This window comes from Sinocyclocheilus grahami, unplaced genomic scaffold (assembly GCF_001515645.1).
Source record: "Sinocyclocheilus grahami isolate Dianchi unplaced genomic scaffold, SAMN03320097.WGS_v1.1 scaffold80.1, whole genome shotgun sequence".
Taxonomy (NCBI): domain Eukaryota; kingdom Metazoa; phylum Chordata; class Actinopteri; order Cypriniformes; family Cyprinidae; genus Sinocyclocheilus; species Sinocyclocheilus grahami.
In genome coordinates, this window is record NW_015505259.1 from 125369 (window position 1) to 138624 (window position 13256).

A 13256-nucleotide genomic window follows, 5' to 3' on the forward strand; every position below is an offset into this window, starting at 1 on the left:
TGTAAGACCTAAGTGGATCCCATATATGTAAAGTCCACGGTATAGCCTTGAGCCTGTGTTTCCCCGGCAGACTTCTGCCATTCCAAGAGGGTTACAATCACCTCCATTCTTCCATATGCACCTAAGGAATCTCCATATGTGTATTGCTTCCGAAACCTCCTTCGGGAAGGTTGGAGCTTCCATAACGTCCCTGTTCCAAGTAGAACGGGTACGTTTCCCAGTGTTATCCAGTCTTACTCGGTGGGTAGTGCCATAGCAGCAGTAGCTGGTCCTCTTGTGCAAGCCCTGGCCTACGCCAAAAAGTAGGGGCGCAGGTGGCTTCCACAGGACACTGGAAGGGGCAGTAGCTGTAGCCTTTTGGTAGGATCCCAATTTCGTCGGTCATCCGAGGCATAGGCTGGACAGCTGCAATGGTCTCACAATTGCCCACTGCTCTAAACATCTCTCACCATAGCTACATGTTGATAAGCCAGCCTGAGCTGTAGCTAGACCTGATGGGAGACAAATAGTCCCTGATAACGAAGTGAAATCCAGAAAAAAACGACTATCCCCGCTCTTCCAATGAGGGCTAGAAAAGTAAGAGAAGATTTTAAGAAAAGTGGCATGCCAGAGAGGAACCGTTGAACCTGAATAAGCCAGTTTAACCGGCCTTATAGGAGATTTGGTGGTGTAATGTTTCCTTAATGCTGTGTGACAGTGAACAAGAGAGAGCGTTGTAATGAGATATGTAAGAAACTAAATGTGTCACATGCATCATTAAGTATGAAACTTTCACCTCTATCTCTTTCTGTCTTGAAACAGTTTGTCCCTTAGGACACTGAGTGTTCAGTTAGTGAGTAAGAGACCAGGAAGGGTACAATAGTATCATATGAACTTTAAACCTGTCTCTTTAAATTACTGTAATGCTTGTTAAAGCAGAAGTCTGAGGGTTTCTGAGTGTCGTTCCAAGTTAATACGTGAGCTTTTCAGCATTTACCACTGAATTCTCTCTCTGACGTAATGTATGATTGTTTTAAGAAGAATGCAAAAAGAAAAAACGTGTGGGGTACTTGAGATGGCCAAATATAATATTCATCAGAAAAATTACCTCCTCAAAAAAGAAAGAAAAAGGTAGCACATTACAATAATGTTAAAGTATATTTACATGAATTACAAGAAAAGTATGAAAACAATGAACAACAATAGTTATTGCTAAATTATCAAGATACTATTGATACTACTATATGCTTATTAATGTTCATTGATAATACATTAACTCATTATCATTTATAATACTTAAAAATACTTTAAAAGTATTAGTATATGTAGATAGCACTGCACAAGATATAAATGTTCTATTGTTCATTCACATATTGCATAAACTTTTTTTACTGTTGTTCATGAAAGCAGAAGTCTGAGGGTTTGACAGTTGGCCAGAGTGTTATTTATAGACGAGGATGTGTGTAAAGTTTAGTCAGTGGGTCGTTCCAAGTTAATACGTGAGCTTTTCAGCATTTACCACTGAATTCTCTCTCTGACGTAATGTATGATTGTTTTAAGAAGAATGCAAAAAGAAAAAACATGTGGGGTACTTGAGATGGCCAAATATAATATTCATCAGAAAAATTACCTCCTCAAAAAAGAAAGAAAAAGGTAGCACATTACAATAATGTTAAAGTATATTTACATGAATTACAAGAAAAGTATGAAAACAATGAACAACAATAGTTATTGCTAAATTATCAAGATACTATTGATACTACTATATGCTTATTAATGTTCATTGATAATACATTAACTCATTATCATTTATAATACTTAAAAATACTTTAAAAGTATTAGTATATGTAGATAGCACTGCACAAGATATAAATGTTCTATTGTTCATTCACATATTGCGTTAACTTTTTTTACTGTTGTTCATGTGTAGAAGCTTATTGTAAATTACTAATTATATATTATTATATATTTTAAATTACTAGTAATACTAATCTTACTGATACTGAACTGTTGTTATGTTACATATACAGTACACAGTGGCCCTCAATGGACATTTTTGGTAATTTAAGTCTGAATTTCATTACCGTACATACAAAATATCAAACCAAGTAACATCTGCAAACAATGAAAGCTTTTCGCTGAACTAACTTTTCTGAGCCACTTTTTTAAAATTGTTTTTAACTAGCTGATCTCAAGATCATTTTTCATGAAAGAATAAGGTCAGTTCCTCTAAAGTTCACACAGGTGTCCAAGCTTAATAACCACACATGTAATTCATCACATTAACAAATGAACATGTTCCACATTTAACAATGGAAAAGTCCAAGACCCCCCCCCCCCCCCCCCCCCCCCCACCAAACACAATAAATCATCTCTTGCCACTTGTTTTAATTAATCTTATCTGACACTCTGCCCTTAAAAATGACATTGTAAAATTTTCCACATTTAAAAATGGAAAAGCCCCACCCCCCCCCCCCCCCAGACACACACAAACACACACACTCACAAAAATTATAATTCATTTTGTGAATGGTTATGTGTGCTTGTTCTTTTTTCAGTGTGACAATGTTGTGCAAGATATGAATACATTTTATGCAAGACATGAATACATACATGAAATATTAATTAAATATTTTTAAATACTACTGTACTATGATAAAAAAAACGATTTGAATATAATTTAACATGTAGTTGCCAGTCTTCAGTGTCACGTGATCCTTCAGAAGTCATAATATGCTGAGATGGTGCTGAGATATGCTGAGAATTTTTTATTATCATTGTTGAATGCTGCTTAATATTTTTGTGAAAACCAGTCAAATATAAATACTTTTTTAAACGCTGCAAGAACAAAGACAAGAAATAAAACTGATCAAAAGTGACAGAAAATACTTTTATAATGTTACAAATGATTTCTGTTTCAAATAAATGCTGAATTTCTATTAATCAAGAATCCTGAAAAAAATTAAGCAGCAAATACTGTTGTCAGCCTTGATAATAATAAGAAGCATTAATAATAATTAAACACCAATGATAAATGATAATAACTGAGCACTGAATTAGCAGATTTTTAAAAAACATTAAAAAAATTATCTCAATAATTCCAAACTTATGACCGGAAATATATATATATTAAGGGAAATATAAATATTAATATAATATATATATGAAGAGATCCAATGCAAAAGCCTCTAAAAGCCATCTTGGTATATATATATATATATATACGATCCTGGCTGTCTGAGTGTGTGATGGTGGTTTTTGTACCGCATTGTCCATTGTACCGCACATTATAAGATCATATCAATATGAATGAAATCTGTGGCTGCATTTAAACTATGCAGGGAAACTGAAAAAAACTCTCACTATGTCTTGAGCTTTCAGAACACACAATTCAGCCGTGTTTTTTTCTCTGCCAAAGGCCCAAGCTCCAGGCTACAGGCCTCCTGTGAACTCTTTTTCTCCACACAACAACAGCAGTGCCCCAGCCCTTCACTCAAACTCAGACTCCGCCCACATGTCTGTCAGCGACATGAGTAGCCCCCGCTCTCCCTTAATACATCTAGGCACATACTCAGAGGAACAGAGCTCAAAGCCTGCCACTTATACTCACTGGCATTATGAATGCTGAGTAATTCACAGGAAATGGTTACGTGCAGAACTGCTCCGTAAATTAATGTCTTAGCATATTTTATGCTGCTTTGTCCAATTTTTATTCTGTTTTCAAAAATAAGATCATCCAAGCACATCAGACAGTATGTCGGAATCATAGCCAAGCGTGTTGGTGCACATAATCGCTATAAGTGTGAAGGAGTTCTAATGTCAACATCCAGAAATCAGGAGTTTTCTACAGTTCTTGCCGTAATTTTCATTTTCAAGAAGTAAACATTTTTCTACTGGTGAAATCCATCAATGTAACAGAGGGTTATTATTGTATCAAAGGTTAAAACTGTTGGGGAAGAGAAATGACTCTCATTTGTTTCCACATCCACTGCCTAAAAACCCTAGGGGGGAGTAGTGTCTCGCTCTTTTTTTCTGTCTGTCTCTTATTCCATTTCTCTTTATTCTATTTCTCTTCCTTGTTTCTCATTTAATATGTTTAAACACAGTAAAACTTCACTGATACTGTGGTTGCATGCAAATTTTGTACAAATAACCAAGGAAAGGAAATTGTGTCATCTCCTTTTTTGTGTTGCTGTAAGTGTATCTGATGCCCAGAGAAAAATAATTCACTGTAATAAATCTCTTCCCATTATTGTTCTTCTGCCAAAACAACCCTTCTCTCTTCAAGTACCGTTGTAAGAAAATAATCATGTGGATCTCCTTTTTTCCGCTTTTGCCTGCATCCTTCCAGATTCAGCTGTCCGCTTCATCTCCCAACTGTGTTCAGAATCTCGGCCCAATCAGACAGATCTTGACCCGCACACAAACCATGTGAAATTGAACTTGTGGTCTCATTACCAAACAATGGAATTGAAGGGCGAGTTAGTGCAGTGTTACAGGCTAAACACAGTGAGATGGTTGATGGCCCATTAGCTTCTCTCACAGGGTGGTTCCCAGCAGGGTTTATTAATGACCTTAGAGTGCTAATGACCTTTCAGTCTTCACTTTCTCTCTACCTGTAAACTGATCCACCGAAAGTGACTCTATTGTCTGATTCTCAGGGCTCTCTGTATCACTCTCTCTGCCTCACTTGTGCCATTCTCTTTGCCACAGTGTTACCATTGCCACCTTTCACCGATTAAGAGGGGCCCAGGGAATATCCCAGATGATAAATCACAATACTGACACAAAAACATACACATTCTGAATCAGGCTGACCTTTGGAGAGGTGTTCTCCTGCATCACTTAGCGGAAACTGAACTCTGTAGACAGTGCAGCTGAGTTTGACTGTAAAAGTCTTAGTGGAAAGAACAACATCTGGATTCTAATCCTGAAACAAAATTGATTTCAAGAATAAAGTTGTAATATCCCAAGAATAGCATCAGAATTATTCAAGAATAAAGTCAAAGCATTATGATATAAACATGATACAAAGAGAGCAAAGTCTCATTTATTCTGTTTCTCTATGGATAATGGTTCCAAAAGTAACATTTTACAATAACCTTTTGTGCAATGTTAAAGGCTCCAAATGAAACTAGAGATGCCAAAAAAAAAAAGAACATTTCTTTTTCAGAGTGTAGAATTGCCACCCATAAAAGCAGAGAAACTGCTTTTCCTCATAGCAAATATCCAGCCCATGTAAAGATGCTATGTTAGTGTCGCACATTAGCACTTTCAGTCAAACTGCCATGTTCACTCTCATTATCCATCTTTACAGATATTGAAATCACAGTTTGGACTAAATACAGCTGTCTTTCAAGAGAATGTAAAGGAAAGTTCGCTGGAATTCTATTTAGAGGTCCTTTTTGTGCTGACAGCTTATGAAATCATCCAAATGAGGTATGTGGTACAGTGGGTTCTGAAAGATGTGTCGTGACCAGAAAAATGTGTTTAGCAACAAGAACCTTCTATCTTTTAATTAAATGCAGTAAGTAATACTTCTTAAATCACAGGTTTGAACGCACATAGTAAGCAGGTCAGGTTATGTTTCTATATTTCCTTTGATTCAGGGGATTCCCAAGTGTCATAATACTCTCCTTCCAAAACATTAGTGTTTGTGAAAATCATAAATCGGTGCTTCATATCATTTAAAAATTTTTATGGGAGAGAATAAGCCTTGTTATTTTCTGCGGACTTTCCAAGAGAACGGTAATAATGCCTCACCTAATTTGCACTGTCTAGAAACCCAGTCACAGGGAACAACAGCAGGGTATATTTGAAACAAACACCTGGAACTTCTTCAGAACTACAAAGGAGAAGCACAGAAAACGAGGCTCCTGGAATAGTTGGTATGGATTAAACAAACTTCCCTTCTTTCTGAGGCGAACTCACTGAAGATACAGAATGAGTCTGACCTCCCTGAAGATTTAAGTACACACAAACGCATACACAACCATACCCATATGAACCAGTAAGTCTGTTCATCATGGCAATATAAGCCACATGGGCAGTTTTCCACTAAAAATTTGTTGTAAATTTCTTTTACTTTGATCATATGCAGGTCTGAATGTAAGCTTAAGCTAAATATAAAACGAAAAATGCATAGGGTTTATTTTAGAAATGAATGCAAATTCACAAAATATAATGATTTGATAAGACTTTCAAGTAAGGTTTAATTTACTAATATCCTAATAAACTAATATATATGACTAATATTTAATACTCCATTATAATAATCTTGCTTAATGATAATTTTCTACATTTACTAATAGATTTTTAACATTTAAAGTTGTATAACATTTGTTAATGTATTATAAACAAGCATCAATTTAACATTAACCTAAGGGGGTGTTTACACGACACTGTTTTCAACTAAAAAGCTGAAAACATTTTATGTATTGCCAATTGCCAATTCATTTACATGAAAAGTGTTTTGAGGGTCTAAAAATGAAAACTTGTTTCAAAGAAAACGGGATTCAAAGAGCAAGTTTTTGACTCGTTATTTTCTCTGTGTAAACTACAAAAACGCAAATTTGTGTACATTTCTGAGAATATGTGCGATTTTCTGACGTTATACACATGCGTATTAAGTGTATAGTTTCTTTACAAAGTGGCATCTGCAACTACTGGCCTCACATGCATAACAGCAAAAAAAACTAAATTTGTTGTGTAAACATACCCCTAATTAACTAATAGCGTATTTAATAATGTAAACAAATTCATCCCTATTGTAAATTATTAATGATCTTGCATATCAGAAGTAGTTTATGTCTTCTAGATGTATTGTAAAAGATACATAAAAAAAGATACAAGGCATGTAATAATTAAGCTAATGCTTAAAAAGTGTTTATCGGTTCATTTGTAATACACAGACAAAAAAAACATCCTTAAGACAATTCTGAGAGGATTGATACATCTTTTAATAGCGCATTTTTATATGTCAGACAATACTTCAAAACACTGATCACATACACAGAGTATATAAATATAATTTTATTTACAAAACATTTACAAATGCTGCTATCATTGTTCTTGAAATGTACAACTTGTCAAAAAAGTGTATCATTTTCCACACGCATAGCATACAGCATGACATCAATTTACAATAGCTATATCTAATCTTGATTTGGATTTGTTTCTCTCCACTCAGTTGTTTGGGTTTTCAATATTTCCCTCCGTTTGACCAGACATAACATAACTGTACATTAATGTGTATGAAAACGTGACCTATAGTTTAAGCATGTTGGAGTCTTTCCAACAGATGTAGGAAAGCCACAGATAAGTGGCGAAAGGGTTATATGAGTCTCTCTGTGGCTCCAGGACCAGAACAGAACCTTTTCCACCAATTTCACAGACACAAGAGCCTAGCTAGAGTTACTACGCTTACATGCGCTTACAAATCAAATCAAAACAAGTGCTTTCTCAATACATCTATAACTGTCATAAAATTGAACAAAAGGAATAAACATTCATCTGTTTATAAAGGTAAGCAAACTGTATGTATACAAAGTTGTTTCACTATTTTACAAACATCTAACATCTAATTACAAACATTCCCTGTGTGTCTCTGAGATTACAAGTTTGGTGTTGATCAACACCATCATAGAATGTTCATAATGGTCCCTGGTTCTCCACAGCAGAGTATTCTGTCTCAGACACATGTGAGGCATCGATAAGCCTAGCGAGGCCAGTTTTGGTAGAGTACTTGAAGATGAAGGCTTTCATCAGGTCGTAACGGTAGTTCTTGTTGATGAAGTTGTAGATGATGGGGTTCACGCAGCAGTGAAGGAGAGAGAACCACTGGGTGAGATTCAGTGCTGCATAGAGAGCGTTCTCCAGTGTGCAGTTGAAGGGAAGCACGTTGAGAAAGGTTAGAGTGTCAAGCAGGAGAGCTCCATGGTAGGGAAGCCAACACACTAGGAAGACCACAATGTAGGTGAAGATGAGGCGACGGCTGATACGACGTTCCAGGTCAGCTGAGGGTTGGATGGTACCGGCCAGGAGGACGTAGAACACAGCAATGATAGGGAAGGGGATGGCAAAGCCGAGCATGAAGAAGCTCATTTGGATTCCAACTGTCCACTCCTTAGTACTGTCCACCGGGTACATAGGTTTGCATATGATGCTGTCTGAATGGCTGGATTTCTCCGCCTGGAGGAAGTATGTTTCAGGGAGGGCGGCAAAGAATGCCAGCAGCCAAACACCAACACAGATTAGCTGCCTGGTCCTTCTCTTCCTCTGACTGGAACCATCTCCAAAAAGTTTCACGGACACATAGCGGTCCACACTCATACATGTAAGGAAAAAGATACTGCTGAAGAGGTTGACACTGAAGATCAGGTGTGTAATTTTGCACATGGCATCACCAAAGGGCCAGTGGCCGAGTTGAAGCAGAGAACTAATGGAGACCGGAAGAGTGGCCACTACGCAGAGGTCAGCAATGGCAAGGTTGAGGATATACAGGTGAGTTTCATAACGTTTTCTTTCAGATCGCACATTCACCCACACCACCAGAGCGTTGGCGGCAAGGCCGATGATGAAGAGGAAGATGTAGAGAATGGAGAGGGCATAGAGCAAAGCCCTCTGGCTGAAGGTGCTGTGACACACTTCCACATGGGAGACATTATCATCAAGGGTTGAGAAGTTCAGATCACCCAGTGCGTCCAAAATGTCATTGAAGTCATTCACGTTCACACTCATCTTGGCACGTCTTCGTTATTGCCACTTCTGGGACACAACGGCAGTGACCTGAAACAAAAAACAGGCACTGTTATGACACGTAGGCAGACAAAAAATAACAAGAATAGGGTCTAATTAAACTCAGAGGGACAGAAAAATGTATAACAAAGAAAGTTTATTTATAAACCACACATAATCTGAAACATCTCGAACACACCAGGGTCCCTTGTCAGAGGGCAGGACCTTGTACTGCATAAGAGGATTTGCTCATTGCATGGATTTATTGCACTAAATATATGAATAAATTCAGACTATCAATGTCACAAATTCAAAAAGGGAAGAGTCAATAACAAAAAAGAGTGTCCAGAATAAAGAAGGAAAAATCTTAGTTTTCACGTTCATTGTATTCATGAAGACTTTCAATTTAATCAATGTCATGTGGTGTAACCATCAAGTAAAAAGTGATAGCATATTTTTTCTCTGCTTGAATACTCATGATTGTACACATCCTAATTATTATTTGAAAAAAAGATTTAAAAAAAAGTTTTGTTCACAAATAATGTTAAATCTTTATTAAGAAATAATATGTTTTTGAAGAGTCGCACCATATGACATTTTACAACATGAACCACCCTTGCCTTGTCTTAGAAAGGTCACATTTTCTGATATTTAGGAGGTTTATTAACTTTGAAACACAGTCATGAATGACTGCACGTGTTTTTTCTGCATGTTGGTTGCACCACATGACTGATTTTGCAGACAAAGTTTTTACAGATTGTTCAAAAGTTGTTTTAGTGTTACTTCATTGTGTGTGATATTATCAAACTAAATTAATAAAAAAGCAATAGTGCTTCATTGCTCAAAGGCTGTGCTGTACTACTCTGCTGAACATAAGGACTAGATGCCCAGAAGCAAAACTCAGATGGCTGAGCAAAAACTTGATGGCAGACCTCTACTGTCATGCAGTGACCCAGTGGAAAACTAAGTAGATATCCATGGCAAATGGGAGGCATTTTTCCTATACAAAAAGTTCAACACAACCAATGGGTCATGCAATAGAGTACGATGATAGAGAACAGAGTGTGATGCCTCTGGAGGCATTAGAGAGACTGATGCCCGTTAGAAGTGAGACAAGTCATAGATATAAGGGAGGAGGATGGGCGGCGGCTGCTCCCTCTGCGACACAGAGGGGTGAAAGGTTCTTTTCTCAATATGATATGCTCAGCTTGAGGACTGGATGCCAGGCTTTGAACTGACAAAAGCTAAAGAGAACAGAGAACAGCCACACATTGGCGCTATGTCAAAGTTTTTCATTTACACATTCCCAGACACACGTGTACACATGTCTCTAATCACACATTTTTCATCTTCAACCCTCAGGACTTTCATAAAAATAAAAACATTGGAACATTTAGGTATGCTTTTAAAAACTTGTGCAGTGAAGCAGAAATGATAAACACAGTTATGCTCTTTCTTAATCTGTATTTTTTTAAGTAAATAAGAAGAAAGAAATAAGTTTAATATAAACAAAATATCAGTTTCCAATTGGCCTGGTGTTAAAAAAAATACAACTGTAAACTTGTTGTGTTTTGCTAAAGAATCATCAAGTGATATAATTAGTTTAGGCTTGTTTATTTTCATTCCAAATCAACCCGCTGTTTTGACCCTGGAACACAGTTAGCGCCTGACCTTAATATCATTAAAGGAAATATGAGAAGTGACACAGCTGCTCTTAAAGGGGTCATATGATGCTGCTAAAATGAACATTATTTTGTGTATTTGGTGTAATGAAATGTGTTTATGTGGTTTAAGGTTCAAAAAACACATTATTTTCCACATGCTGTACATTATTGTTTTTCCTCTATGCCCTGCCTTTCTGAAATGCGTTGATTTTTACAAAGCTCATCGGTCTGAAAAGTGAGGTGTGCTCTGATTGGCCAGCTATCCAGTGCGTTGTGATTGGCCGAATACCTCAAGCGTGTGACAGAAATGTTACGCCCCTTACCATATTGTGATGCCTTGTCCCGGCTGGAGCGACGAGACAAAAACATTAAAACCCATTATAAATGAGGCATTTGTTGCATCCAGTGGGGACATAATTACAGATTATAATGACTTATACTGTCTTTTTACGCGTTGCATCGTGCCGTGTAAACATAAGACCAATTTCTAGTAGTGTCCTCTTTTGGAAGGCCAAACAAAGTAGTTTTGCTCTCACAACGAAACAGCGTCACACACGCCTTGAGTGAGTGGAGGCCAGAGGCCTAGAGTGACCGGCCGGCTTGAGTGAGCAGAGGCGGGCGGGCTTGAGAACGGCGCGGCTGGCGGATTCGACGAAGGAGCATCCGGCGGGCTTGTGGCAACCACATGTGACGACCCCGGGCTGGACTCCGCTTCATCCACGGTGAAAGCCGATCAGGCGATCGACCGCGCGAAGTTGATGTATTTCTCAGCGACCAGCACGGATCAGCTCCAGGCATGACGAAGTGGATATCATCCTTTTTTGGAAGGCCAAACAAAGTAGTTTCGCTTTCACAACAAAACACAGCGCCTTCACGACATGGCGGCGGCGGCAACAACAATACTACAGCAAGAATAAAAGTTACGCCTTCTTTCTTTGCGTGAACATTTGGGTGGTGTTATGCAAATCTTCCCACACAGTGACGTAGACCTGTGGGGGCGTGTTAGAACGAGCCGTTTTAGGTAGGCGTGGCTGACTCTTAACTTTTATAAAGAATATCTCTTTGGATTTGAGACTTTAGTCTTTGCAACTTTACAGATCTTCTTTATGCACCAAGACCTTGTAACACTCCAAAGAGAAAGGAAAAATTTAAATCGCATCATATGACCCCTTTAACGAATCCTGTGATCCTTACATACAGCAAGATCCTCTAAAACAAAGACAGAGCTGGACTTATTTTACAGCTTTCTACTCTGACATCATTAGATTATGGAGACAGAGAGGGCAGCGTAAACCTCTGACCTGATTTACCAGGTGCAATTTAAAAAATCAGTTGTCATAAAATGTGATGGTCCATTACATACGGCCCCAAGCACCACCATCACGTCCCCCAGCCTTGTTGTAAAACTGTTGCATTTACACTGCTCAAACACAACGGCCCCCTCACCTGATCTCACGGCCCCAGGCAGCAAGCACACTTGCCCGCACAAAGAGTTAGCTGTGCGGACACAGCGACTCTCCGTTCAGTCCCCTCCTTCCCCCTCTCTCTCACTTGAAGTCTCTAAGTTCCCTTGAAACTCAGTAATGTTTCACTCCAAGTGTTTTGCAAGCATGAAGGGAATTATCAGTCATGGTTAAAGCATGAAATCTCACTGTAAGTGTGATTGTGAGGAAAATGATGTAACAACAATACAATGAGCAAAACAAATCCCATGAAAGTAAACTGAAAGTGAATGAATACTAGATACCAAGGAAATTTAAATTAATTAATCCCACAGAACCTTACTATATTACTATAGGCTCCTATAGTTACTATAATGTAACTAAAAAAACTAACATTTTATATAAATAATTTTTTGTTTATAAATAGAAACAACTGCAAAATAAAAATAAAAAAGCTAATAATAATAGCAAGTTGCCTGAGTCAACACTGGAGAAGAATTTCAATTACAGAAGTGAACATATATCGCTGAAACCACCTTTGGTCCCAAATTTTTAAAATTGCATGTGAATGCAATTCAACCAACAAACAACCTCACTTTTTACATGAATGGATTCACAGGAACCGAGAAAACAGACCGAAAGAGTCTCGAAAGAAAGAGTTCCTTTGCCTGGCCCCTTTATACTAAGACACAAGAGTGCATATCCTACTCTTAAAATAAGAATTTAAAATGATGTAGCCTATTCTCTAATGTGCAAGAGCATTCATTTTATGTTAAATGAAATAGGCTACAAGTGGACAATGGTATTAAAGGGACAAATCCGCGGGATGCGACACTGCTAATCCACACCTCCAACTGAGAGTTTCGGGCTCGCGTTAAAGAGCGCTTTTTAAGTACCTTAACTTTCAGAGTGTAAAATTAGAGCAAGCTAGGTAAGTCTTTAAAGTCAATATTAAAACTGATAACTTATAACACATTATATCATTAGTTTTAAGTGTTTGGATATCAGTATGGTCCGATACGCGTATGAAAAGGCTGCATTTAAAAACCAAAATCTCTCACGCAAAAACACGTGCACAAGACGTAAAAATAAACTTACAATCCTTGCGGTATGTTTTGGTGCTCCTGGACTTTTAAATGTAGCCTTTGGTAACGAGATTCCGATGCTTGGAGAAAATGTCAGTCTTGTGGTTATCCGTACGAGAGGATGGCGTGATTGTCCCTCTGCGCTCTCTGCGCTCTCTGCGCTAGCTGATATAGTGCTGCGAGTAACGCCTCCCGAGGCCGATCGGAAAAGTGAATCACGCAAGTTTCTGTCCAGCAACAATGTGAGTGGAGGACGTGCGACACATCGGATTTCCACTCCGTTAAAATAGCGATATAAACAAAAAGACTGTTCGAATTTCAGAATAAGCTTTTGTGTTTTTGTTTTCGCA

At 37.9% G+C, this 13256-nt stretch overlaps 1 protein-coding gene across 2 annotated transcripts; it reads right to left on the minus strand.

Moving 5' to 3' along the window:
• Positions 1–6926: 6926 nt before the first annotated feature.
• On the minus strand, positions 6927–13046 carry LOC107586318 (atypical chemokine receptor 3-like). Of its 2 annotated transcripts, none has more exons than XM_016273612.1 (2): positions 12920–13046; positions 6927–8766 (listed from the first exon to the last, which is right to left on the minus strand). In XM_016273612.1, exon 2 carries the CDS (start codon positions 8716–8718, stop codon positions 7630–7632), a length of 1089 nt encoding a protein of 362 aa, XP_016129098.1. In that variant the 5' UTR covers positions 8719–8766; positions 12920–13046; the 3' UTR covers positions 6927–7629. The 2 variants fall into 2 exon arrangements, with proteins under 2 accessions (XP_016129098.1, XP_016129099.1); XM_016273613.1 differs by having other exon boundaries at positions 6927–8763; positions 12919–13046.
• Between the last annotated feature and the right edge of the window lie 210 nt (positions 13047–13256).

Excerpts from the sequence above, each read along its gene's own strand:
- LOC107586318 (XM_016273612.1), bottom strand. The coding sequence starts at position 8,718 with ATGAGTGTGAACGTGAATGACTTCAATGACATTTTGGACGCACTGGGT.